At 55.4% G+C, this 27,412-nt stretch overlaps 1 protein-coding gene and 2 long non-coding RNA genes across 3 annotated transcripts in view; all 3 read left to right on the top strand.

Annotated features, from left to right (window-relative positions):
* Positions 1-21,433, top strand: part of JPH2 (junctophilin 2) — a 30,143-nt gene extending 8,710 nt beyond the window's left edge. Inside the window, 5 exon segments of the mRNA XM_080557586.1 lie at positions 12,037-12,155; positions 15,700-15,896; positions 15,898-16,488; positions 17,780-17,877; positions 18,867-21,433. Coding sequence (XP_080413712.1) covers positions 12,037-12,155; positions 15,700-15,896; positions 15,898-16,488; positions 17,780-17,860 — 988 coding nt within the window. The 3' untranslated portion in view covers positions 17,861-17,877; positions 18,867-21,433.
* Positions 5-11,920, top strand: LOC308178649. The gene is made up of 2 exons (XR_013939873.1): positions 5-8,296; positions 8,604-11,920. It is a non-coding gene; the product is annotated as an uncharacterized lncRNA (long non-coding RNA).
* A 3,460-nt stretch (positions 21,434-24,893) lies between the features above and the next one.
* Positions 24,894-27,405, top strand: LOC308178647. Its single transcript, XR_013939870.1, has 3 exons — positions 24,894-25,357; positions 25,485-25,604; positions 26,005-27,405. It is a non-coding gene; the product is annotated as an uncharacterized lncRNA (long non-coding RNA).
* The last annotated feature ends 7 nt before the right edge of the window (positions 27,406-27,412 follow it).

Genomic DNA, 27,412 nt, shown 5'->3' with positions numbered 1-27,412 from the left:
GGGGCTCCGGCGCGGAGGTCCTCGGGATGGTGGTGGTCCCCGTCCCACGGGTCCCTCTGGACCCAACTGGGTGCCCCCTGGCCGTGTCCCAGCAGCGGGGTTGAACGTGGCTCCCTGCAATTTCTATTTCGTTCTTTTTGCTGATGGAGCAAAGCCAAGGGCCCTTGTGGCAGCCAGGGGACATTTGGGACCTGCCACGGAGTGGGGGAAAGCTTCCAGCTTTCTGCTGTCTCCATCTCCTTTTTTAGCCAGCCTCAGGCTTTCGGCCCCTGGAGAGTCCTTGTGGCGAGCGCACGCACGGTGTCACTGAGCTGCAGCCGCTCTCCTTGCCTCGCTCCCGCCCCGTGGCCCTGCTGCAGCCCCCGGCCCCCCTCCCGCAGCCCTGTCCCGTCCCCCCACGTCCCTCGTGCAGGGCAGCTGCTGTGGAGCAGGAGCTGGTGAGCCAGGCAGCACCCGGTGCTTGCCAAGCTGCCGGAGCGGCTGTGGCGGCGTGAAGGGGGCAGGACGGAGAGCAGCGGGATGTTGGCGCTGGTAGCTCCAGCAGGCACACGAGCGGGATGCGTCCCAAACAAACACTGCCTGCAGCAGCGCGTGGCTCTGCCCCGGAGCCCCCGGTACGACGGGGGGGGGAGTTCCCAGGCTGCTGCTGTGCTGTCGCTGCCTTTTATCGGGTCGGGCTCTGTGAAGGCAGCGCTGTGCCGGGGGCTCCGTGAACCGGGGGCAGATCCCATGGGCGGGAGGAGCGTGCACAAGGCGTGCGGCAGCACGTGGCCGCCTCGTGTTCCCCCGTAGCCCTCGCGTCGGTGGAGATGTGGGCACGGCCGGGCATCGCTGTGTCCCCAGCACCGCCTGGTGGGCTCTGCTCTGAACTAGTTGTGTTAGGAACTAGCTGGCAAGGAAAGCGCTGATGGCTCCAGCTTCCATCCCGGGAGGAGATGAGAGGGCAGCTCTGGGGCTGGCAGGAGAAAATCCCCTCCTGCTTGCATCCCCCCCACCTCCGCGTGCATCCTTGGCACCGCATCGCCCTGCGGCTCGGGCTGTCGCTGCCCGTGTGATGGGGACCCCGTGGGGCTCGGCTGGTCGGGCTTAGCAGGACAAAGACGGTGCCCCCCTGCTGCCATGATTTTGGGGCCACATTGTGGCATCAGTGCTGTCCTCGGGCTGCTGGGAGGTGGCTGTGGCTCCGGAACTGTTTTTGTTCTTAGATTTTTTTATTCTTAAATGTTTCTTAAATTTTGTTCTTAAACAAGACACAAACTGTCTTGTTTAGGGTTTAATCACCCAAGTTGCTTCATTATCGTGCAGACGGGGGGAACAGCTGCCCTGGGGAAGGCACTTCATTTCCAAACCTCTGCCCGCCTGCACAACCCAGACATGCCCAGCCTCTGCTTTCCTGCCTCCAAACTTTTGCAAGGAGCACAACTGGTTTTTAGCAAAGCTCCACTGCCTCAGCAACCAGCAGGGAGAAGGCAGCCCGATGTCAGGAGGAGTCACGCAGGGACAGCAGGGACACAAACCCCAGCCCGGGCTGTTCCTGGCTGGGAAGCTCAGCTCAGCCGACGCCGGCCCTGCCGTGCCCCGGGGCAGCGCGCGGCCGCGGCGCTCGCACCCATAAATAAGGAGGCTGGAGCTGCAAAAGCCGCTCCCCGAGAAGTCGGTCAGTTTACGTAAGCCTCTTTTTATTATACACTATTTACACGTTGGATCAAAAGCGGCTCGGCCGTGTTTTCCATCAGGGGCTGGAACGTGCCGCTGCCCTTGCTGGGGACCGCATCCCTCCCGGCGCGGCTGGGAGATAATTTCCTATTAAGGGAACCTCGGAGCTGGAGGAAATCGGAGGTTGCAGCGCGCTCCGGGACGCCCTCCCCTCGCAGAGCTCGTGTCGGCATGGCTGCTGCGCGGGGCAGAGGGCGCAGCGCTCCCCTGGCAGCCCCGGGGTCCCCATGGCACATCCCACGAGGAGCACGTCCCACAAGGAGCACGTTCCCCGACCCGCTGCGGAGCAGGGACTTGTCTCCTCCCTGCTGTAAGCTGCACCTCACCCTTTCCATCTGCCTTGATGCCCGGGTTGTGCTGCTCTGTGCGGAGCTCCTCCTTCCTTCCCTGTTCAGCCCAGCTTTGGGATCAAGAGCAAACAGACCTCATTTTGCCCAGAAGGGGTCCGGAGGTGAAATCCCAGCTCCAGCACCAGCTTCCTCTTTGGCCTTGAACCTTGCCTCAGTTTCTACACCCACAGCCGAGAAGAATTGCCTACAGATTGTGAAAATAAATGATTGCAGTTCATACAAGGGCGGTACTATCCCTAGCATCTCCCCAGCTCGCAGCTCCGAGGTGAAGTTTTCTGGACTTTGTATTGCTCCCTGCAGGATGCTCTGTATCTTACACCTTTGAGACCGTACAAATCCCCTTCTGGGGAGGACACGACACGTGTCTGTGTGAGATGATCACTACGGAATAATTCCCAGGGCCAAGCAGCCGGGCTGTGCCGTGCCTGGCTGCCTCCGTGCGCCTCTGCTGTTGCGCACCTATGTTTGGTTTCTGTTTGCGGCTGGCACGTGGGGGGGCCCCTTGCAGGGCTCAGCTAAGGTGCTCTCCAGCCTTCCGCTGCTGGGGAGCGCAATGCCAGGAGAAGAGCAGAATTCTCTCTTTTGCGCCATAAAAGGCTCTTTAAGACAGAAATCTGGAGGAAAACAAGCCCGAGCTCTGGGGCTGCCTCCACCGGTGGCGCCGTAGGAATCTCAGGCACGCGGCCGCGCTGGGGATGTGCGGGCAGGATCCTGAGCGGAGCCGGGCACCGAGCTGTGCAGGGAACACCTGAGAGCAGCAGGAACGGGGCTGGGTGGCACCTGTGGCCCCGCTGCCTGCTCGGTTCGGGTTCTCTGCCTGGTTATCCCCAGCCTGCTGCTGTCCTGCCCTGTCCGGGTCCCTCCCGAGCCGCCCGCTTGGAAATCTTGCTTGTTCCGAAAAATAACGGAGCAGGTGGGGCAAAGCCTCCGAAAACAGGGAGTGGGAGAGTGGGAGTGGGGTAGGATAGCAGGGGCCGGGCTGGCTGTGCTTTGGAGTTTGATTTCTGAAGCTGTATGCCCAGGAGCTGCCCAGCTCACAGGAGCAGCTTTACTTCTTGCTGGGGCTTTTGGGGGACAAAATCAGTGTAAATCCCACTTCTGCCCCCGTGTAGCAGTGCCTGCCGAGATCCCCCTGTGCGTGGAGCTGTGCTTCCCACTGCCTTGGACCAAACCCAGTGCAGGCACTTGCTTTGCTTCCTGTAAGGCACGGATCTGGCCGGGCTCTAGCAAGTTTGACGGGCGTACGTCCTGCTAACAGCACCTAAAATATATCTGCTGCGTGTCATAGGACCAACGGGAAGGGAAGGTGTGAGGGACAAAGACTGCTGCTGTGCTTCGCCTGTTTATATGCTGGCCCTAAAGCCGAACGTGTTATGACTGGAGAATACAACTGGAAAGGAATACGTCGTGGGTATTTTTTTAAACGCACAGAGGTCCTGCGACCCTGCCGCTTGGACATGGAAGCCTCGACGGCCGGGTTTCAGGGCACGGCTCCCGAATCGCTCCCCGAGGCCGCCCTGTGCTCCCAGCACTTCCAGCCCGGCCGGGCGGCTCCCGGGGGGACGCGGCAGGAGGGTGCAAATGACGCGCGGGAATCGCTGCAGTCAGCGCAGCGCCCTGACTAAATAAGGGAACGCATAGCAGGGGCTTATCGGCGCTGCCCTGCGCGACAGCTGGGAGCCGCGGCCGCCGGCAGCCCCCGCCGCCGCAGCTCGGCCGCACGCTCGCACCCATCAGGTGCTTTACCGGGCACGACGTCGCCCTGCCTCGCCCTGCCTCCTGTGCCGCCTCGAGGCCTGTGCCTCCAGGGAGGCCGCCAGCCTTCACGTCCTCTGTGCCGGCTGCGCGGCCCCGTGGGGTGCGCGGTGTGTGCCCGGGGCAGGGCTTTGGCCGTGCCACCGCGGCTGCCCAGCTCGGCACCCCCGAGGCCGGCGGGCTCGGACCCGGGTGTTGGGCACCCCAGGAGTCCGGGGCCTTCCCGGGCCTCCAGGGTTGAGGCCGGCGAGCAGGAGAGCAGCTGAGCCTTCCCTGCTGAGTGCTGGTGCTCAGCCTGGCATCTCGGCAGGCGTTAAAGGAAAGGTGCTGGGAGCCGGGGCGGCAGCGAGGGGACGCTGCTGGTGCTCCTCCTCGCGCTCGCTGTGTTTGTGTAGAGGGCGGCTTGTTTAGTTCATTTTCAGTTAGCACAAACAGTTGTATTAATTAACTCCTCTGTCCTCTGTGCCCGCTGGAGGTGATGCTGTCGGACATGCTCCCGGTTCCCAAGCAAGTGGTTTGACCGTGCCGAGCACTGCCCTGGGCTGTCCCCACACCCCAAACCAGGACTTTGGGGACTCTCTGTCCTTTCCATGGTGGAGCTGGGGGACCCCCAGCTCCTGTGATGGGGAGGCAGCAGGGTATCTGGGGCTCGCTTTTGCTGCTTTTCATTTTTGCTGCCGCGAGCGGTGGCACCAACGCACCGTCCCCAGGGCAGAAGAAGAGCTGTGTGCGGGGCGTCGGGTGCCGGGGAGCGAGCAGCCGTGTGATGCCTTCACCTTCGCTTCATCCCTTCCCCACAGAGGCCTCCTCTCCAGCCCCAGCTGGCTGCAGCTGGAGCACTGACACATTTTTGGCCAGGCCTTCTTATTGTGCTGAGATGCATCGGCTTCAGAGCGGGGTGCGCGCGGCTTTATCTGCTTTCCACTCGCCTCGCATGAATTTCCCGAGGCTCGGTCATGCCCTAGTAGGGTAAGAGGGAGCGCGCGCTTCCAGTAGGTCCGAGGAGAAAGCATCTGCTGGTGGCAGAGTGCTTTCTGGTGGCAGAGTGCTTTCTGCAGGGTTTCCAGGGGGATTTGGGGTGGGGGCCAGCACCGCCGGGGCTTGCTGGGACCCCAAGCGAGAGCAGAGCTGGGGATGGGTACGGACCGGGGAGCCGGCCAGGCAGGGAAACGGGCTTAATTGGGATTAATGGGCTGCTCGGCCTGCCCTTGTGGGAAATCCTTATCTCAGCGGCTTACAAACACAGAAAGGGAGAAATGAAGTGAGGCTTTAATCTGCAAAACGACTGGAAAACGGCAGCTTCATGCCCACTTGATGCGCTGCTGCGCGGAGCGGGAAGGACTCGAGTCCCCTCCAAATGCTTGAAATCAGCCGGCAGGGTGCCGGGCTTCAAATCGTCGCTTTCAATCAGGCTTTGCTCAAGGGTTATCGTCATTTCTGTGGAATGTGAAACAGGCTTATCTCGAAAAATAAAAAATATTGAAGTAAACTGTCCAATTTAAATATAAATCCAGAGATACAGAAACCCCCCCTCCTCCTGGTGCATTTTTTCAGCTTATGCTGGTGCTGAGCCAGAGCCCTTTGGTCTTCTGAGTACAAGTTTTTGTAGTTTTGCTCGTGCAGAACCTGCTGCCACCCGGCGTCCCGTCCCCTCGTGGCCTCAGCAGACGTGCAGGATCCATCCCAGCTCGCGGCTTGGTCCTGTGTTTCTTCTGGGCTCCAACCTGCGGACATCAGCTTGAGAGACCCATGTGCTCGTAGAAAAATGCTTCTGCCCTAGATTAGATTTGACAAATAATTGGGCTTCTAACCAAAGACAATATTTTAAGAAATTTGCCTGCTTTTGTTTCCTTACAAAAAAAAATAATCCTGCTTTTCTTTTTTTGACCGGGGAAAAAGAATGCCAGAACACAGCCTGTATTTCCTCGCTTTCTTGGTTTGGGTTGCTGAAATGTGGAAAAACATTCAAATTACAAGTTGTTAAAACTTCTCACTGAAAAAAACAACAGCCTCGTAGAGAGAATACCCACTTTCTGACCCGATCCCGGGCTGGCAGCCAGGTAAAACCCGCTCAGACTGTGAATGCCACCTGTTTGGCAGAGCTCCGGGCTCCCTCAAAGCAAGTGAGCCCTGCTGTTCCCTTGGGTCAGCCCACTCCTCTGGCTCGGCCGTATCCACACCCAGCTCTGCCTGGGCAGGATGGAGAAGGACAGACCTAAAAACACCCCAGGTGTCCAGCCGGCAGCTGCAAATCTCCCGTTTTTCCCCAGAAGTGCCCCTGCGGATGCTCTCGCCGCAGGGCCGGGCTCTGTAGGCTGTCGTCGTCCTGCAGACAGCTGCAGGTCTGTCTGCTGTGAGATTAATGTCACTTTAGCTGTTCTGAGGGGAAGTATCCCTTGGTGAAAGATGCAAGTGGCTTTGAGCTATTTAGGGCCGAGGATAACATTTCGGTATTTTAAAAATCCACCAAGTAATCAGAAAGGCTCACGCTCGCTGAGCTCGTTGGGTCGCAGCGAGCTCTGCCAGGCACCCCTGAAGCATAGAGCAGAAAAGGATGCTCTTCTGCCCCAGGGGGCTGTCGGTGCTCTTTTTGCCCTAAGGAAGGAGGAGAGGTGCCGTTTATCCACCTAGGTACCCGGTGCCACCACTGCTGTACGGCGAGTGACAGTCCCGGGGCATCTCAGGAGCTGGCTGCCAGGAAGGAGAAGGGCGGCAGGGTTGTTCTGCGAGGCCAGGATGCTTTCTCCTCTGGGATTTCCTTGAAAGTGGTGGGGGGGTATTTCTTGTAGGAGGCAGCTTGTGTTGCTTTATACACAAAGTAGATTGCACCCCGCAGGCGTAGAGTCCATAAAATAAACCGGCACAGATTCAGCCCTGGGGATGTCGGAGTCTAAACCGAGTGGGTTTGTGCGCACGAGTGATGGAGCCAGAAGAGCAATAGGGCAGGGGAATATACACCTGGCTCTCGGGGCAGGACATGCAATCAGGTAACTGCCAGCAGGGAAGGGGGCACAAGAGATGAACCAAAAAGGGGTTTTCAGTCCCGTGGGGTGGTTACAGGCAGATGAGGGTAGCAGAGGTTTGCTGGTGTCTGCATGTGCGTGGAGGTGGAGGGGCACAAAGGGGACAGGCTGGGGCTACGCGTGAAGAAAAGAATGATGCAAATATAGAGGTGGCACACGTGCAAAGGTGGTGTGGAAAACAGAGAAAGCATCTATCCTGCTTGGGTCCGTGTGTCCTGCCCCCTCACCTCGTGAGCGCAGAAGGGACCACGTTGCCATCAGCAAAAGCACTTCTGCGGCTTTCCCCATATCCCTCCTGAGTGCTGCGAGCATCCCTGCCAAGACAAAGCCGTATCTGAAGTTCCTCCAGAAGGACAAAATGCCACCAGCGTGACTGTGGAAGCGTGCTGAATTTGCCCGTGTTCCCTGTGCTCCCCACAGCAGCGCCAAGAGCCTGGCATTTACCATCACAAATGGGACCCAGGCTGAGCACCCCGACCCGCCGCCCACCCCTCGCATGCCCCCACAGTGCTGCCTGCCCCCCCTGGCTGGGCAGCGGTGCTCAGGGATTTCTCTGAGTGATCCCCACCGGATGCCGAAGCAGGGTTTGGCTGGGGAGGGAAATGCCAGCGTCCAGGAGAGTGGGCTTTAGCAAAAACCTCCCTTCCTAAAACTGGCGAATTATGTTTGGTCATGTTTTTGGGTTGGGTTTGTTTGTTGCTTTGGCAGCTTATGATGTTGAGAATGACAAGTAGAAGGTGTTCGGTTGGTCCTTCCTCTAAGGGTTTGCTGGATCAATGGGAAGAGGGAGGGAGACCCCAGATAGGGAGGGATGGTGCCGGATGGGTTTGTCTCTCTGTCGATACACGGATGTGTTGGGGCAGAGGGCTCAGCTCTTCCCCTGTTGCTAGCCGCAAGGTCACCGCCGCACCTGTAGGTGCCCCAGCCCCATCTGGTATTTGCAGCATTCTCCGCTAATTCCAATCTCGTTTGCAGGCTAATCCGTTGTGGATGTGCAAAACCCTATAAACTACCCGAAGAGACGGGCTTGCTGCCTGGGCTTCGGCTCTCACCTGTTAGCACTGTGCCCAGCTGCGGCTCGTGTAGCTGCGGGGGATTTCGGTAGCAGGCAGAGGAATGAGTTGGGCAGTGCGCCTGGGATGGGGCCAGGAAGGACGGCAGCGGTGCTCTGTCCACACGCTAACACAAAAACGATTAGAGCATTAGAGCCGTGCCAGGGGAGCCAGCGAAGCAGCCGCCACGTTTAACCCTCCTGCTCCCAGCCGCTCGGCCGCGGCGTGCAGCAGCCTCGTGCAGGCAGGCAGAGACCCCGCAGCAGTCGCAGCGAGCCCTGGGATGGCTCCGGGTGGCACCGGGGAGCGCTCGTCCCCGCTCCGTGCTGCCTCGCCTCGGATGGGGAGCACCGGCTTTGGTTTCTGAAGGTCCCTCCTTGTGGTCCTTGCCCCCAGTTGGGTACGTTTAGTGTTCATGGTTCATTTTCCAGCATTGCTTTGGGAAGGGGCCTCTGAATCCTGCTGCTGGAGGCTATAAAATTCTCTGGTGCAGTTTCACACCGATGCCCTCCATCACCAGGCTTTTTCCTCTGCTGGTGGTTGCATGGGCTGTTTTCTGCAGAAGGGCTTTAGGGCTACGAGCTGGCAGCACAGCAGGGCAGTAAAAAAGTGCTCCCTGGAAAGTGTCGGCTTCATATGCATATAATAAAAATCCAGCGATTTGCTTTTTGCAGAAGCTGACTCTTTTTTTTTTTTTTTTTGAGCAGATCTTAACCTTGGAAGAAATTTTTCCTTGTATTTGTATCATGTGTAATGATCAAAGATCGCCCTTAGACCTGTCTCAGCTTTCTTTTACTGCTGCAGACCCCGGGCCGTGGGCCGGGAGAGGTTTTTGTGCTGCTGGTTGTGTGCCCTGGGCTCTTCCTGGGCGCCTGTTGTTTGTCTGCTGCTTTGCCGCTGGGACCAAGCTTTGCTCTGCGTCGAGCTCCCCCGCACTGCCAGCCACGTGGATGAATAATAAATTCAGAAGTACTCTGTGAGAGCTAGATGTTATTGTTATGGCTGGGCCCTTTCCTTCAGGCTGTGCTTTGTCACGACATTGCTAAACCCTCAGCAGGGTTTTTTGGATGGCTCTGAGTGCTCTGCCTTCGTGCCCCGGGGATGTGTGCCTGGGTAGACAAACTCAAATCTCTGAGCGATGTCTCCGTGTCCCAGGCGTTCACCAGCCGGCTGCTGCTGTACTAAATGATCTCGGTGGCAGCAGGACTGAGCACAGGGTGTCAGCATCCCTGTCGGGGCAGGCTCTGGGCCCCGTGGCAGCAGCCCTCTTGCACCACTGCCTCTCCTGGGACGCCGATGTGCGGTGTGCTGGAGGTGCCAGACCCGAAGCTGCAGCTGTGTTGACCTCAGTCTCCCAAATCAAGCGCTCCTGGCCGACATTGCAAGCAGGGGATGAGAGCAGAGGTCAGGTATGTCTCGGAGAGCGCAGCACCAGACGAAGCCGCCGTGAAGCTTGCGTCCCCAGGGATGCCAAAGTCGGGTACCTGTCCTCGCACCCCAGGGCTGGCAGCGGCTCCTGGCTCTGCTGCAGGGTGTGCAGGAGGGCTCGTTGCAGAGCCTGCCAGGCTTGGCACCGTGCTGACTCGCAGCGTGGCTCAGCCCCCGAGCACCCGCAGCATCATCACAGCAGCTCCTGCAACCCAGGGTCTTCCCTGGCCTCGCCGCCCCTTTGCCTGCAGGAGCTGCAGTGCTCAAGCCCTGGGCAGCAGCCCGATGGCATCCTGCAGCTTCTCTGACGGAACGGAAAAAGCTCCAGCAGGAGGTGAGCACAGTCAGGAGCTGCACTGTCACCTCCAGCACCCGCAGGCTGGTCCTGTGCATCGCCCCAAGTCTCTGGGCATGCCAGGAGCCGTCTGCAGCCCTCTGGTACCACATCAGCACGGGTCCAGCTCCGTCCCTACTAGCGGAAGGAGCAGGCCTCACATCCAGCCTGCTTCCAGCCTGCTTCTGGAGAAGCCACCTCTAGGGAGGATTCCTTCTGCTTGCCAGGCACTGCTCCATTCCCTGCGGGGGCTGACAAGTGGCCAGGAAAGCCTCTGCCTGCTCAGCGGGCGGCTGAAAAGGAGGATTTTAGCCCTGTATGGTGAATCCCGTCCTCCCAGAGCAGCAGGACAAAGGCAAGGGCCGGGGCAGGTCCTGCCGGGGTGACGAGCTGGGCTCCCTACTTGGCGAGCCTGTTCCCGGGGCTGGCGTCGTGCAGGCTTGTGCTCGGCGTGGGGCGTGCCGAGCCCCCTCTGATCCCCGGGCATGGAAAGCACAGAACCATCCCCACAGCCCCTGCCAGACCACGGTGGAATTAATCATGCTGATTATATGCTACCAAAAAAGGAGGTGCTGTCTCTGTTCAGAGCTGCTTCAGACCTCCTGCTTGCGAGCCGCGGCTTAAAATTGCTGTTTTCTGCCTCATCACGTAGCCTCTGGATGTTTCAGGAGCTGTAATAATTCTGGATTAAAAGACCAAGAATGACAGCAATCCCAGGCAGCTCAGCCCGCGGAGAAAGCGGGAGATAACGCCTGAGTGCAGCCTGGGGGTGAGCCACGTCTGTGGCACGGGGATGGCATCCCGGAGAGACGCGGTCCCAGGCACAGCAGCCCTGTGCCCTCTGCTCTATCTCAGGCCCCTGAGCGGTGTTTTCAGCTCCCCGTCAAGTCACACTGGCGCCTCTATCAGTTGGGATTCATGCCCTGTGTTTAATTCTTTGCCCACAGCCACCCGAAATGGCGTGTGCCTGTATGCACGTATGTGAGTGTGTACCTTGTGCCTTTCTGAGCTTCTCAGAACAGCATTTCCAGCACCTTTTCGTTGCACCTGTCGAGTGTTCAGAGTAACGCTAGTCTTGTCTGCGTGCTGCATCTCCGTTAGTGGGAAAGGACTAATCTGGGCACCGTGACTCATCCCAGCGGTCCAAAAATCCCTCTCCAGCGTTTTCACTGCAGGGGTGAGAACTGAAAATGGTCACTGGGTGTCATTAAATAGCTCGACAGACGTCCTATTGACCTTATTAAATTCAGAGCGAGTTGGTGAGTTGGTGTTTGAGGGCTGCTAACTGTGTGTCTACACCAAAATACACAGGTTTGCACTGATGCAGCCGGCGTGTGCTCTGTTACGTGCAGCAAGGGAGACCCAGGGAGCCTTGGGAAGCGTTACTGAGAGCACGGGGAAAGCAAAGTCTCCTTCAGCCACGGGTGGAGCAGAGCAGCTGAGCACACGGTGCTTTGCCCTCCCTTATTTTTAAGGTGCTGTCTTGCTGTTTGAAGTCAGCTCCCTCCCAGACTGCGAGCAGCTGGGCTGCAAAGCTAGCCCTGCTTTTAGCGTGAAGATCACAGGGCCCTGAGTATGAGGCATGTGAGGAATACGACAGCCGGCCAGCGAAATAGCTCGGATAGCTTTAGGGAGCAAGGAGGAGACGTGCCGGGAAGGAGCAGAGAGGACTCGGGGAGCCAGGCTGCAAGGAACGCAATGGCTCTGCCTTTCCTGGCCCTTGTGCCCCAGTGAGAGCAGCTCCTGGGCTGCTGCGAGCAAAGGAACCCCTTGGACAAGCTCGATTTGGTTGCTGGAGAGCTAAGAAAGAGAGATTTGGTGTAAAACATGTCCAGCATGCTGGCATGCTGCTGCTGGTGAGGTGCAGTAGCTCGCTCAGGGCTGGTGGCAGTGCAGCGGTGCTCAGCCATTGCTTTGTTGCTCCTGCACGCCCCTAAGACCCCTGCGAAGGTGCTTTAGGCATTCCTCTGAGCCGGGATTTCTGTGCAGTGCGGCACGGTGGCAGCCCTGTTGGCACCACCTGCTGCCTCACTGCAACCCATAAACATGCTCCCGTTTACAAATATACCTGCCCCGTTTGCTTGCACAGCTAAGTGCAACTGTCACACCTTAGCCTTAAACATTTGTGCCCCTTTGTGGTTGAAAGTCATAGAATCATAGAACGGTTTGGGTTGGAAGGGACCTTGAAGATCCCCTAATTCCAGCCCAGACACCTCTAGACCAGGTTGCCCAAAGCCCCATCCAGCCTGGCCTTCTCTGGTCTTTTCTCCTTGAGTGCAGGGGCAGATTTGATTCTGCTGCCGGTCAGAGTCTGCTGCTCGAGGCAGGCCGACGTGGGCTCAGACAATGCTCACTGTCCTCTCCTCTTCCCTCCACAGGACAGCTCACGCCAAGGCCAAGGCTGAAGGGTCTGAGCAGGCAGCTCAGGCAGCTAACAACGAGTCGGGCATAGCCAGGATGATGGCCAGGGAGCTCTCCCCAGACTTCTACCAGCCAGGTAAGACCAGAGGCGTCTTCCAAGAGGGATTTTGCAGTTTCTTTGGGGAATCTGTTCAAACGTTTCAGCCGCTTTATAACTCAGCGTGCTGCCCTCCTGTCTACCCTAAATCCTCTTTCGCACAAGTTCAGCCAGTCCCTTCATGTGGGTGATTTGCTCTTTGCACTGCTGTTTTACCTGCTGTGAGATGTTACCATAAACTGGAGGAAAAACCCACAGCCCCTCAGCTTCCCGGCGTGTTTCTCCCCACGCTGGAGCCCTCCCAGCACCTGGCAGGGCAGGCAGCGAGCTCGGGTCTGCCTGCAGAGCTCCTGCAGATGCGTCCCTCAAGCCACTGTGGCTTTTTCTTGGAACAGCTTTGCACATCGACTCATAGCCAGTATCCTGTGGGACCCCACACTGCACCAGGGTACGATCAGCCTCGGCTAATTAGCGGCTGTAATATCCTGTAAGAAAGTTGATAATGCAAAGTACTACTTCCCTTATTTCCTATTTATTTGATAGCATCACTGCTAATTATTTGGCTGAGAAAACACTCAGGAGGTTCCTTCTTTGCGACCAAGCACTGGGGACTAGTGGATAGAAGCGTAATGAAGCAGCACTGTGAATGCCATTACCTTTCCCTAGGCCAAGCTAGACAGAGCTGTGTTCTTCCTGGAAAGCTTTCCTTTCTGGAGAGGGAAGGTAATAACAGAGCAGAAAACAGGGATCCAAATGCCTATGTTTTTATTTTATCTTCCTTATTATCTGGTTTTGTTAGCTGGAACAAGCGTCCCATCACAGTGGCAAAACTGGGGACAGGAGCCAAACGCTGTGACTCCCCCTCAGCAAACCGTGCTGCCCACTGCTGCGTTGCCTGCAGTGCCTCCAGGTCGCAGTACTACACCCGAGCCCAGGAACAGGGAACAGCACACACCCGGCGTTTGGCTGGGGAAGCAATCACATTGATAGATTTGCCAAAATTCCCCATATGCCCACCTCGCCCTGCAAATACTAGCTGGGGATACACAGCTCTGCAGGGCTGCCCCTTCCTCCCCGCCGCACCGCGGGGCTCTCAGAGCCGGCTTGGAGCTGGGAACCACCGCAGCGCCTGGGCGCGGGCACGAGCCAGCGTGTGACACTTCACTTAACAATAGCTAAACGTCACTTGATCCTGGCATAAGCCCCTCAGCTGCCAGTCACAGATCCGCATTCACCCTTTGCACACTGGGGTATTTATAGCCCGGAGGCAAAGGAAACTGGAATTCCTGTTGGGAGGTTTTTGACATCTGGCTAGATTACTTTTTCCACCCATGGCAATTGAATGAGACAAATGAAACTGGCTCTGCAAAATGCCTGAAGCGGCCTGTCCTCTGCTCCTGGCTCCCCAGGTGCCTGAATCCTCTCACTGCCCTTATGTGTGGCTTTGCTTGGTCCTGGCCTCTTTCAGTGGCCATGTATGGGGCTGGTGCACATTTTTCTTCTATGATTCTTGTTAATCTTTATATTCACTTTGTAATCAGAGCACAACAAGGGAAGATGTCTCTTCTTGCAAGGCAGCACCATCCAGGAACAAAAAGGCAGAAATCCACCCTTGGATTTTGCTAGGACTTCTGACCTCACAGCCAGGAGAGCCTAGCAGTGTTTGGCAGCTGCATTTCTCCCTGCTATTCCTGTGTTTGGGACAGGACAGTCCTGCTCAGCAAGCCTCACGTCTTCACTAAGTATTTAGCCCTGGGTTTCATTTCGGATGTCAGCCTAACAGCTTAGAGGGGAGGGATGAAAGCCAACATCCTTGCTGAAATGTGCTGGGAGGTGAAGGAGGTGAGGCAGAAGCAGAGGCTGGGGAGGGGAGGAGGACTGGGCTGTGCAGTGCCCTCCAGGCAGCCGGGGCTTTTGGTGTGAATTATTCAGGAGGAGAAGAAAGCACCAGGAGATAGCAAGGAGCCCAGGGCTGCAGGCAGCCTATTTTGAGGAGTCTGAACAACTGTTGAAAAGGCTTCCAAATAATCCGTTTGCGGCCAGAAATAAACGGCCCTGAATGGGTCGCCTGCTGATTGACAGGGGCGTGCAGGCAGGGCAGAGCAGCTAAAATCAGTGCCCTCTCTCCCCACCGCCCCCTCAGAGCGGAGTCATTGCCCTGAGTGGGCAGGAGTTAGCAGCATGCAAATCACACCACTGATTTATTAGAGGGAATGAAGCGCCAATCTCCAATTTCCAGACCAGGCTCAAGTCTGTGTTAGTCCTTGGGGTGGAGGAGACACAAGGAGGAACTGTGAGGCAGCTGGGGACAGTGCAGCTCCAGGGTCTGTGCTGTTCAGGAGCATGCACCAAGCCCTGTACACCTGCACCCCTCAGCATTACTTGGATTCAGCAGAATGGGGCCAACACCATTTTCAAAAGCAGGTACTTTGCTTTCAGACATGCTGCTTTGTGACCCCACGTTGCCCATAAGGAGCATGGTCATGTTACTCTCATTTGCTCTAGGCATTGTGGGGATGCACAGCGACCCCCGTCCCTGCACAGGTCCCACTGTGCAGGGCACCGTGTGCAGTTGTTGTTCAGAAAGACTTTCCCGGTCAGTCCCTGGTGGATTTTGCTCTGCCAGCAGCCCAGTGTGATGGGCTGGCCTCGGTGTCAGGCTCTGGCTGATTTCCTCAGACCCTAGCTGAGCAGCGATTTGTTTTGCAGACATGGCCCGGGGTTAACAAGAAGTAAAGATTTAATGATACGCGAATAATTGAAGTGACGGCAACGTTGCTAAGAGCTGACAAGTCAGCATGGGAGATGAGGCCAGAATGAAACCCGAAGCCCTGAGTCACCTTGTGTGATGGTGCCAGGTGATTTTGCTGGTGGCTGGGTCAGTGCCTAGAGGAGGACTGGCTCTCACTGCCAGCCCTGCTCCATGCATGAAAAACAAGTTTTTCCCAAAGAGAGGGATAAAAGACAGATCATCTGGGGGTACCTGCCTTTCCTGAGGAAGCAGAGCACCTCCATGTATAACTTTTTAAGTGTCCACACTATTAGCCATACTGAAATTTCCCAGATGGGAAAAAAAAACACAAACAAACCAAAGCTTGGATGGGAGCTTGATCCCCTTAAGGCCCAGGATAATCCTTCTGCGTGGCTCCAAACCACAGAAAGCTGGGCTGCAGACTTTCACTGTTTCTTGACTCAGCTGGAGCTGCAGGCCTGCTCCTCCCTGCAGGACAGTGCAGGGCAGGCATCCACCACCATAGGAAATCCCTTCTGGAAACAGGCTCAGGCAGGCAGTGGAAAATGCAGCCTCGCTCCCCTCACTTGGGAGCTTGTCCTGGCCCCGAAGGAGAAAAGCACAGGATGAGTTTGCAGCTATAAAAACACAGCTTGAGGCAGCCAGAGTTGTTTCTGGGGAGGAAGGTGACAACGGGGTGCTGAGATCTCTGGGTTTGGGCTGGGGTATTTTGCTCTCCATCTGGGTACCGACAGCCCCTGGCAGAGGTGCACGGTGCCAGGGCCTCGCTGAGCCCTGTCCCAGCCTCCGCAGCCCCCCCGGACCCTCTCCCACCAACCCCTCTCTCCGCAGGCCCCGAGTACCAGAAGCGGAGGCTGCTGCAGGAGATCATAGAGAACACAGAGCACACCATCAACATGGAGGAGGCGGCACCACCGCGGCCCGAGGGCGCCCCACCGCCCCCCACACCCCCCGAGAGCCCCCAGCTGCACGAGGAGGACGCGGCCCCCCGCCGCCGCCACAGCCCGGCCCCCAGCCCCGCCGCCACCCCCGCCGGAGGCCAAGCGAGCCAAGGCGGCCGCCCGGCAGGACGGAGGCCTGCGGCCGGGCAGCTGGGGCGAGGCGGGCGGCGGGGCCGCCGATGGCGAGGCCAGGCCGGCCTCGCGGGGCGCGGGGAGGCCGGCGGAGCAGATGGAGATCGGGCCGCTGCAGCGCATGGCACGCGAGCCCGACGTTGAGCTCTTCAAGGGCTACCACAGCTACGCCGTCAGGACCTCCTCGGTCTCCCCCACCACAGACTATGAGGAAGAGCCGTTCCCCGAGCACGGGCCGCCCTCCCCGGAGACCCGGGGGGAGCCCCAGCGGCACGGGGGCACCCCGGTCCCTCCACGGGAGCCGGAGGAGAAGCCGGCGCCGCGAGTGGAGGGCAAGGCAGAGCAGCCGCGGCCGAAGGAGGCCCAGCCACGGCCCAAGGAGGCGAAGCAGCGCCCCAGCCCCGAGCGCAGGGTGGCGGGCAGGAACGAGCCCGCTGCTGACAGAAAGACTGAGGCCCGGGCACCGGGGAGGACGGAGCACAAGGCAGGGGCCAAGCGGAGCCTGGCCCCGGTGGCAGCGGCACAGGATGCAGAGGAGTGCGACGAGGTGATGTGTGGCACGTTTCGGGGCAAGGCGGGACACTCCGGGGACAGCAGCAGCTCTGTTGCCTTTTCTGTCACAAGAATTGAATTTTTTCCCTCTGCTGATTCTCTCCCCGGGAAGCCCAAAGGGCTCAGAGACTGTGGTCTCAGGGCTGCAGTGCTCCTCCCCAGGGCTCTTTTTGGGCCTCCAGAGCCTTCTGGAGGAAATTCTCCATTTTTACCTCTCCCACCACCTTTCCACCATCCAGGGTTTTGCTCAGTATGGGCTTTAAATGTGTTTTGGGACCAGCATTTTCTTTGGGAAGGTGCAGGAAGAGGCTGGTCTCCAGCCCCTGGCCTCATGCAGCCCAGAGAGTTCGGGGTCAGCCCTGGGGCCGCCCACCTCCAGCCCAGCTGCCCCGGGCCTCAGGGACCTTACAAATACCTCAGGAAACTTTTCCCACACTGCTCAAGTCTCCCAAGGGAGAGTCCCTTGGGATCTGGGAGGCTGCAGAAGGACATTTCCTCCTGTCCTTCCTGTGTCCCCAACCATGAGGGTGCAGTGAGGTAAATCTGGAATTCCAAAATTTGAGGAAAACAGACATTTTATGATATTTTTAATTACATTTTTTTCCTTTTCTCTCCCCATTGCATGGATCTGGAAAGTGTGGGGGAACATGTAGGACAGGAAAAAAAAAGCTGAGTATTTTTTTTCCCATTACTTTTACTCTTGCAGTAGGGGCACCTTATGAGCTGGTTCACGGTATTGAATCACCGTTTGATTTCCCAGGTGTAAAAAATAGTCCCTCAAATTCATTTTGCTGTGAGTGAATACAGCTGTAAAACTATGTTTTATTAGCCTGTTTGTTCCCACAGTCCTTTTGATGTGAACAATCCCGATGTGACTTTAGAGAAGCACTGCTTGGAAATATTTTGGTCTGAGATTAGAAGAATCTCATACAGATGGAATTGTTCATCTTAAAAGTGGCAACTTTACAAACACAGATGATGTTTGGGGTGATATATGGGTGAAGAAAGGAGTTGGGAGGAACAGGTTGAAATGGCAGTGTACGTGCATGTGGCCAGAGTCTCTAATTTGATTTAGCCTCAGCACAAGCTAGCAGTGAAGGAGTTTGCAGGGGACAAATAGGAATAGGGATTGATAGATTCAACTCATTTGAAATTCAGGCCAAATACATGTGTGTTGGGAGTTGGTGCTACTGGTATTTTTGAATAGGAGAATCCAGGCAGCTCTGTCTGTCTCTTCACCATGAAACTGTGGAATATAATACTCTTGTTTTGGGTTTTTCTTTCAGGGACCTAACACAATCGTGATCTGCATGGTCATCTTACTGAACATTGGTCTGGCCATCCTATTTGTCCATTTTTTGACATGAGGTGCCCTTTGGACAAGGTAAGAAGAGCAATGAGATTTTATCCTCAATTTGTGACCTCACTGTGGACGTTTTATAGTTGACTAGCTTTACTACCAACACAAGTCATTCATTGATGGGTGCACTGCTGGTAAAAAAAAATGGGGATTTATTTAACAGATAACTCGCATTGAGATTCTCAGTTATCACTTGTTTTAGTGGCTTGTGGAGTAATTTCAGTGGATCGTTCCTGATTTCTCAAAGGTAAAAAATTGAACTGTTTTGCTTGGATACAATCCCACAGTTTTACCTTCCCAGTTGGAAGGACATGAATTCCAGTGCAAGAATGTGTGATGTTAAATTTGAAATCTGTTTTCTGCAAATATGCTGCAAGAAACACTTTCAATTTACTCTTCCATGGCCAGGTAACTTGTGCCTGGCAATATTTCTTGGCACTCAGTACAACAAAAGGCAGGAACACACAAAGAGAATGTGACACTGTGAAATTTGCAGCTCTATTTGCACCAGTGCTGGTTCTGCCACTGTTACGTAGTTGAGTTTCTAAAGATCAGTGTGAGCTGAGGTGTGTGTGACTAAGGTTAAACTGGAGCTCAGGTCTTCCACCTGAATTAGGATGAGGGCTTGCATTCGGGTTTGGTGGCAACAAAATCTTGTGAGGTTTCTTGTGCCTGAACAGTTCCTAGACACAAGAATGTGTCACCTTGGGCTCAAGATTTCTGTCACCTTGTGTTCAAATATTGGGGGGAAAAACAAACAAACAAACACATCGGGGCTGAACATGACCCTTGGGCCTCACATGAACATAATGTGAGATGCTTCTCCCAAGCTCCAGTGAGGGTATCAGGCTGCCTTCCTCGGGGATGAAATTGCTCTGCTGGGCACTGCTTTCTTTGCTGTGTTATTCCTCTCTCAACCTGCAGAGATGAAAGCTGTGCAGACAGCAGTGGTTGTGTGTCAGTTGTGTGTTTTGCTGCTCCTTGACTCTGCCATTCATTTGTGTCTGGGACAGGCGTTGCTGCTCTTGGAGACCAGAGACCTTGGTGGGGATTAAATCTCAGTCACCCAGAAACACCTAAGAGGAGGACTTGAGATCCCAAGGTTGCACTGCAAATATGAACCTTAAACAAAAGTGCCTGAAGATCAGTTCAGTCTCCCTGCTCCCAGGCTGTGGCTGGCCTCTGCAATCTACCAAGAAAAAAACAGGATTTCTGCAATTCAGCCTCCTTCTCTTCTTTGTGTAAAATAGCAATTGCCTTAAATTGTTCTCACCAAAGCCATCAACTGTCCTGTCAGGCCAGGGATGAGGGATTTATCTTTAGCTGTAGGAAAATGAGTGAGAAGGTCTTATCCATGCACATATGTTGTGTAACATATGTAACATATGTTGTGTAACTCCCTTGGTTTGACTCAGTGTCAGAGATTTCCCAAAGAATGTCATCCATGGCCTGAAAATGAAGCAATACACAACCAAAATGACTCATGAGAGCCGCGCCACGGCTAGGGCTGGACAACGTCGCCCTCCACGCTCAGATGTCATCCAAAGAGACGAGCAAAAAGTCTTTCTTTTCCCCGCCGTCTGGAGCTGTATTCCGCCTATGGAGGACTGAGAGAGAGGGGAGCAAGTTGACGTTGGGCTTGTTGAAGTGTAACCAGAGTCCTGCCCGTGCCCGCCGACGCGCCGCGCTCAGGGGCTGCGGGGTGGGGTGCGAGGGGCTGGCTGATCCGAGGCTGTTGGTGTGCCCAGGGGTGCTGCGGGTGGAGACAGTGCCCGTTTAGGGGCCGGGCACCATCCGAGCGCTCTCCTGCCGCCAGCAATGCTCCGTGCGGAAGCATCTTGCAGTGGGTGACTTCCCGCTGTAACGGGAAAGGAAATAGATGTGCTGAATTTGCCCCTTTACCCTTTTTTTTTTTTTCCTATGAAAATGGTGCAAGTTACAATTAAAAGGAGGTACGTACTGACAAATACCCCCGTACACCCGCAGGTCCCTCCCCCTTGAAGCGCTGGACTGCGAGGGGGCTCAAGTGCTGCTCTTTCACTGAAACAGAGTGAACAGACTTTCCAGCCAGAGGATGCAGGGTGGCTGTTGTGGGAGAGGTGAGGTTATTCCTGAAAGAAAAAAGGTGCAGAGACCCGAGTGACTCCAGTGCGTTTGGGTGTTAGGCTCAGAAATACACAGCAGCCAGACTTTCAGCAGTGGTAGAGCACAGAGGGGCAATTCTTGCTGTTGTTCTTGTGTGTGAGGCTTAGAAGCCGAGGCAGTTTGCACCGATTGTTCCCAAAGCTGCGACAGAGAGTGACCTTTTGAAGGAGATGTTGCCACCCGTCATCTGCTTTGATCCTTAGCAGTGCGAGCTTAGAAAGTCGGCACAGATGAAGTTACAGTTTAGTGTGAGGCTGAGTGCTTGGACATGTTTCTTCCTTCTTTTAAGAGCAATATGTATTTTCTATCTCTTTTTAAGTTAATCGGAAATGTTATTTATAGCTGGTTGTGCACCTCTGTGTATCCTGAAGTCCCACAGCACAGGACTGGGTGGGAAAACCTGAGGGACTGGAAAGAACGGGAAATGTTGGTTAAGGAAAAAAACAGATGGCCAGTCTGCTCCAAAGGTCAGTCTGAAAGGATTTCAGAGCCAGGGTGGCAGACAGGCAGGAGTTTACAGACTGGAGACACAGGGCAGAACCTGCCTAATTTATCTACTCTAATTATGATATAAGGGAGTGAGAATAATTCAGTAGTTTTCTTTGTGAACCAAGTTTATTTTTTAACCTTATTCAGCTCAGGAACATTGCCACAGTAGCAAGTACATGGTGTTCACTGTGGGAGAAGTGAATGTGATCCCTTCCTAAAAGCCATGTGGCTGTACCAGTCCTGAGAAAGCTGTGCAGCGTCAGCTACACTTCCACAGAGCATAGTTTAGTTGCAATTTGCTTCTTTCTTTTTTCTTTTTCTTAAATATAAATGTATTGCAAACCCCAGGCTCTGCTGCCTTTGGCATTTTATCCCCGTTTGCTGGCCCTCACCTGCCAGCTCTGCAGTTTCAACATGCCAACTGCTTTTATTAGCTACCAAGACAATTTCCGTTGAGAGACCTGAGGGGCTTTTATTTATCACTAAGCACAAAGAAGGATCTTTTTTCGACAATGCTAAGGTAATTCTTCCCCTTCCTGCCCCATTTTTTTTTATGCATGTGATGTGCACTCAGTAATGTGCTTTCCTCCTATTAACATTCTGAGAAATGTAGGTAGATTTGCTTTTATGTGACATATAAATATATCCATATCGCACTGAGACATGGATATATAGACATAGATATATAGCCCCTTAGGGATTTCGTTTTCTTAGATGCAAAATAACAGATTTACCTCAAACTGCATGCTTTCAAAACTGAATAGGATATTGTGTTATACTTTTCAGGTCTTACAAAGATGCAGATACATTTCACTCTTCACATAAAATTACCTTCATCACAGATTTTGCAAGCCGTGTACTACAATCTGTGTACTGCTGTCCGGAGTTTTCTGTCGGTTGTTCTGCTGGACTACGTGCAATAATAAACAGTTATCTGCTCACTGTATCAGTGTTTATCTTTGTGGGGGTTTATTTTCGGGATGACACACTCGTTCCAGTCTTCAAGGAGAGGTCATGATGATGTGGTCCAGAATTTCAGAGGTGACAGCTGGATGGTTTTTAGCTTTTTGCTAATATCTATTTCAAAACCTGCATTTTTTGTTGATAGGGGGGTTATGTGCAAAGAGAACTGTTTTCGTTTATTGTTTTTTGAAAGTTTGGTGCCAGGTGTTTGGGGACATCTCGAGCTCTCCAAGTGACCGGTGTGTGCATGCAGGCAGCCCGGGGCCCATTAGCCGCAGGGAGGAAACCCTTGCAATGAATAACAAGCACGCACTGATGCAGACCTTGGCTCATAAATAACTCGTTGGCTGCGTTTTTTCTAGAGGATGGCTCAGCTCAGAGGGGAACGCTGGGCTCGGAGGTGGCTGCGGCTGAGCTGTCAGATTCCCGGACACAGGACGAGGTGAGCAAGACTCAAGCGTAGGGTGCCTCGGGCTGTCCGTGGCCACAGGAGCCAGGCTTCCGGGGAATGTGGGGCTGCCCTGGCCTCTGCAGTGAGGGTACAGCACCAGCATTGCTGAGGTCCTCCAAGACCACCAGCAATGGGAGAAAACTGAAAATCACCAGCCAGAGCCTGGCCAGGGTTTGGTATGTTTGCAGAGTCTGTGTGCCAGCCATTGGGTCTCCCTGTATGAGATTTTCCCGGGCCCTCCTGCTTCCTTTCCTGGCTTCAAAAAACACTGAAGCAGGACGTTGCAGCCCTTAGGGTACTTTCTTCGCAATTTTTCCCACAAATATCACAATTAGTTTCTAGCACTCACCATAGTCCAAGGGGGGTCAGCCCCATCTGCCTTTTCCTCCCCCCAGCTCTCCCCAGCCATTCAGCTCGCCTTTCCCCTCTTGAACCCTGCAGGAAACCAGTTGCAGACCACGCTGCTCTGCTGCCATTAAAGCCTCGGTCCAAATGCAGCGACGTTCTGGGACCTGCGTGTCAGCAGCGAGCCGAGCCCCATTGAGCTGGCCTCGACGGGAGGAGGAACGGGGCTGGAGGAAATGCGACTCGCTGGCCCGAAGCCTGCCGGGGCGATGTGGGCAGCCGGTGACAGGTCCCTTCGCTGCCTGCCTCTCCCCAGGGCCGCTGCCAAGTTCCTTCCCAGCCACGTATTGCTGCCTGCTCCTCCGGCGCCACAGTTCTGTGTTTGGAGAGGAGTAATTCTCGCTTTCCTTCTAGCCCGCTAGCTTCAGTTCTCTTGCATTGATTTAAAGACCCATGGACGTGGTCGGGATGCCCTGTTGGTGCAAAATCTCACATGCTCTTAGGCAGCGTTGAAGTCACGGCAGACCCATGAGCTCACGGCCACCTCCGGCCCCTGATTTTTTTAGTGAACAGCCAAAGTGATGGGAAAGCCAGGCAAGAAGGATGGGGAAATAGTAGTGGGGAGAAGAGTGGTTTAGGGGAAGAATGGGAGAACAGAGCCCAGCACCAGGCAGGGGCACAGGGTCCCAAGGAATGCAGAGTAGCTGAAACCTTCAATCCCGTTTCTATTTCTGGAGCATCTCACATGAGCGAAGCCGGGCCGTGCAGAGGGGCTGGCAAGACACAGGCTCAGCCTCCACGGGCAGAAGGGGCTCTCTGCAGCCTCTGCAGGGTGCAAGAGGCCTTGTGGTGGAAGATTCTGTGCCCTGGTAAGGAACTAAGGAAACGAGTTTGGTGAAACGATGGCTTTGCTCTCCTCTGGGCTTGTTTTGCCGCTGGTGCTGGAGGAGCCAGCAGCATCTCATTCATCCAGTCACGGGGAGGAGGCGAGGGGCAGCAGGGTAACCAGAGCCCTTCGCACCTCATAAATCTCCGGCTGGTGAATGGAGCAGATCCTTGGCCCATGTGGAGGCAGCAGGCAGGGAGGCGGGTCTCCTGCTGAAGCCATGACATAGTGCTTCAAATATATGAAAAGTGGCAAAAGGAGGAGCACGTCCTTTCCCCAGGGTGGGGGTAAAAGCGCTGAGACTCTGCGTCGGCAGCTGCTGCTTTTGGGGTGATGTCCCCAGCACTGCTCCCAGCTGAGTGTCCCCGGGTGCAGGGAGAGAAGTCGGACATGTGAGAGCCGGGAGAGAGGCCCTGGCCTGATCCGGTGACCGAAGGGCACACGTTAGTTAGCTTGCACCGGTGGGAGGTGGGAGGGAAGGTGCAATCCGAGCCCCTGTGTCCTTTGATAGCGACGTGCCCAGCCCGGGGATGGGATGGCGGCGCTGCCCTCCGCCGTCCCCCCAGAGAGCAGGAGCATCCCTCACTCCTGGCCCTCGTCTTGGGGCTAAGGTGGCCCTGGCTGCGAGCAGGTCCTGGGGAGAACAGAGGGGTGACCCTGCTCCTCTGCACGGGGCAGGGGAACTGGTAGCTTTCCCAAAAGCAGCCTGGGAGACGTTGCTTTCATTGCTTATTTCCTCTGAGCATCCACCAAGGTCGTGCCGGCTGGGGCAGCCAGGCTCGCTTTCACCTGCGCCGTGCTGCCCACGAGCCACGCTGCCAACCAGCCAGGAGGACACCAGCCCTTTACTGACCCTCTGAAAATCCCACCAGCACTGGGACCACCTTAGGACCTTCTCCCCGAGAGGGAAAAGCTGCTGCCCCCAGTCCCAACTGCTGGCATCAGGTGTTCCCATTCAGAGGAGCAGCGAGCAGCCCCCGGCGCACTCACAGCATCCTCTGTCTCTATAGAAACAGCACGCAGAGCACGAGTCACCGGGCTGAAATTAAAGAAAATCTAGCAACTAGAAAACACTGAAACATCCTCAATACTTCTGCCCCATCACCATACTTTGCAGGTCTGTTTCCTCCCCCACGTAGCAGCTGGGAAAGTGCCCCTGATTTGGGGTCTGCAGCTAAGCCAGGGCAGGGCTGCCCATGGGGGTAAGAGCCCCCGCTGCAGGGGCTGCTTGCACCAGGTAGTGCTCATCCTACAGGGCTGGTGCTTGCAAAGACTGGTAAGCTGGGGATATTTGAGTAAATAGAATCAACTAGGATCACTCCTGTGGGACTGGCAGGCTTTGATCAGCTGTGAATCACAGCACGCTCCCCGAAATGGATGCTTTGCTTTAAGGAGCGCTGAACAGCATCCTGTGAGCGAGCAGAGAGGAGACGGCTCCGAGAGCCAAGGAGCCCTCCAGAGGGCTTGTGAAATACACATTGCAAAACAAACAAATAACTTCGGAGTGATTACACCAATATTGCTGTAGCACTATCCCCCCAAGCCTTATTAGCAGCTCCTTAATTGGAGCTTGCTTGAACTAATTAGTTCAAAGAAGCAGCCAGGGGCCAGAGCAGATTGGAAAGGGGCCGTCTTTAATTCATTCCTTGATGTGTGGTCCACCCTCGCTTGCGCCTCTAAAAAATGTAAGCAGTTGCTCAGCATGTTCCGTGGTGAGCTGTCACTAGTTTAAAGGTACTGCTATTTTGGTTTTACTAACATGCTCTTTACTCCTTGCAGGGCTGTACCAAAGAGCAGAGCCAGGCTCCTGTAGCCAGCTCTGGTTGCAGCATGGTGCCGTGTCTCCTTCTGCTCCATTTTCCCTCCCTTTTTGGAGGGAGCCACGGGTTCTTTGCGGGTTGCTCCCCAGCACAGCCTGGGGCTGGCTCCCGAGGTGCTGGTAGGAACCAGGAGGCAGAGGCTGTCCCAAAGAGCCCCCAGCACAGCCACGCTCTCTTCTGATACCATCAGCTGTGGATGCCCAATTACCCTGCTGAAAGCACCCCTCCCACCAGGCAAACCTAGAGGTGATGTAAGAAGGCAACCTGGCAGGTGCTTATTTCAGTAACTTACTTAAATTCTGGTGTTTTGCAGTAGTAAATAGTCCTTGCTGAGGACCCTGCTGCTAGCCCCGTGGAGGTGACTGCTCTGGCCACAAGCACTGCGCTGGGGTCAGCCAGAGCCAGGTAAGGTGCTGGATGTGGTGTCTCCGTCACTGGAAGCCTCTGGTGAAGTTTCAGCCACCGTGGGGTTTTCCAGCCCGTAAACCTCCTACCTCCCCTGAGCCACTTCTCTCCTCCATCCTCCCCTCAGCACACACACAAGTGCTCCCACCTGGTGGCTCCGCAGCACCCGTGAGCGTGGCAGAGCCGAGCACCCCTCTCCTGCCACCAGACCATCTCCATTCAAAGCAAGCCGCTGGCATTTTACCAGGTCAGTAAGCACTGCAAGGGCAGGATTTAGAAACAGCAAGCTTTAATTAAGAAGCTAACAGGTTAGATCAAATTAAGGAGCAGCTTCAATGCGGTAAATTATTTAGGAGTGATTTTTAGGATCTGTTTGGGGACATTCATAAATGTGCAGCCTGCGCTCGTGCTGGTGGCAGTGACTAAGCACTGAGGGCAGCACGCTGCTTCAGGCTTTGTGAGCAGGCTGGGGGGGCTCAGGGTGCAAGGTATGCTCAAGTTTGAAGGGAGCTGTCGGATTTCTTGTAAGGAATTGAGGCTTTGCTCAGACCCTGGATACCCAGAGGAGGGAAGTCCCAGTGACTAGGGGTCTGTGGAGAATGTTGGACCCCTGAAGTGTCAGTGCTTCCTTCTCTCTGCCACGCCAGGGCTTGCCATGCCGTGCTGTTGCTCCTGGCTGAGCCAGCAGAAACGCCTCCCGCGCTCCCAGCTGCTCCTCCCGCAGTTCCAGCCGAGCACTGTGCGGCCGCACAGACCCAGCACCACCAAACGTGGCACCACGGCCACAGTTCCTGGAGACAGCCGGCTTGTCTGCTGAGACCTCGCCCTGAGAAATGACACGCACTGAGGAGCGGAGAGCGCTTCAGGGAACTGCTGGAATGCGAGCTCCCAAAGGTCCCTGCGGGGCCAGCGCCGACGAAGAAATAACATCGATTTCTCTCTTCTCACCACCGTGCCCAGGAGGAGCTCCCTGCCCTGTTGCACACCAGGGGTTGTTTTCCATGGGCAATCCTGGCATCTTTGACCCCTGTCTGGCCCTGGGGGTCGTTGTGGTCTCCATGGTGTGGGTCCGCTCAGCCCCATCCTGCCAGAGGGGACGGAGCCCCATGGGGATGCCCAGGCTGGGGGGCTCTGGCAGCAATCCTGGAAAGGCTGAGCTTCAGAATGTTTGTGATCTTTTCATTTCACCTAAACTAGGATTTTTTAGAGAGGAAAAGCGTTGAAGTCTGTCCTCCTCCAACCAGATAAAGGCCAGGACAGATTTTCATCCTCCTGTTTTCACTTTCCTTGTTAGATACTACTTGCACAAAGGAAAAAATGCTCGTGAGCCCTCACCCTGCAGTGACTGGGATTTGGCTCCTGTCTCGCTTCAGTGCTGGCTGCAGGGGTGTCCTGCCCTCCTGGGTGTGCAGCAGGCAGGCGGCAGAGGGATCAGGGAGCAGAAGGAGCAAGCAGGCAGAGGCGTAAAGGTGACCGAGCCCCTTTTGGAGAAAGGGGAAGGGAGGGGAGGTTGGTTCTTTCCAAATCAGAGCCACCTGTCTCTGGGGTTTCCAAGTCCAGAGTACTTTGCATTGATACGCAAAGGAGCGGGCTGTGCTGGTGACTTCGGCTGCCTGTGGGGACAGCCCAGTTCAACCACCAACAGAACCTCGGTCCCAGCAGGAGCTGCCCCAGCTCCCTCAGGGCTGATCCACCTCTGCAGGTTTGTGGCTTTGCTGCTGCTGGTACAAAACTGCTTCAGCTGCCTGCTCCAGACTCCCTCCAGCCTAATCCCTCCGGGAGCCATCAGCTGAGGCCTCCAGCAGCAGTTATTCCTTGTAATTCCTTTCTGCTGGCAACTTCTTTCCTAACAGCATGTGTCTGTCTGTCTTCTCAACCAGCATCTCCTTAGCAAGCTGAGTGCTGACCTTCCTCCACCTAAAACCCTCCCAAACCCTCCCAATGCTTCAGCATAAGCGCAGGGAGAAGGGGCAGGAGCTCATTCCTCATCTACTGAGTTTAACGCTCCAGTGCCTTTACTGGAGGTCTCGTGGTGCTGGGAGAATTTATCTGCCA

Source organism: Anser brachyrhynchus (assembly GCF_964034855.1).
Source record: "Anser brachyrhynchus genome assembly, chromosome: 16".
Classification (NCBI taxonomy): Eukaryota; Metazoa; Chordata; class Aves; order Anseriformes; family Anatidae; genus Anser; species Anser brachyrhynchus.
Note: the sequence above shows the minus strand (reverse complement) of the source record. Positions and strands in the feature narration are given on the sequence as shown.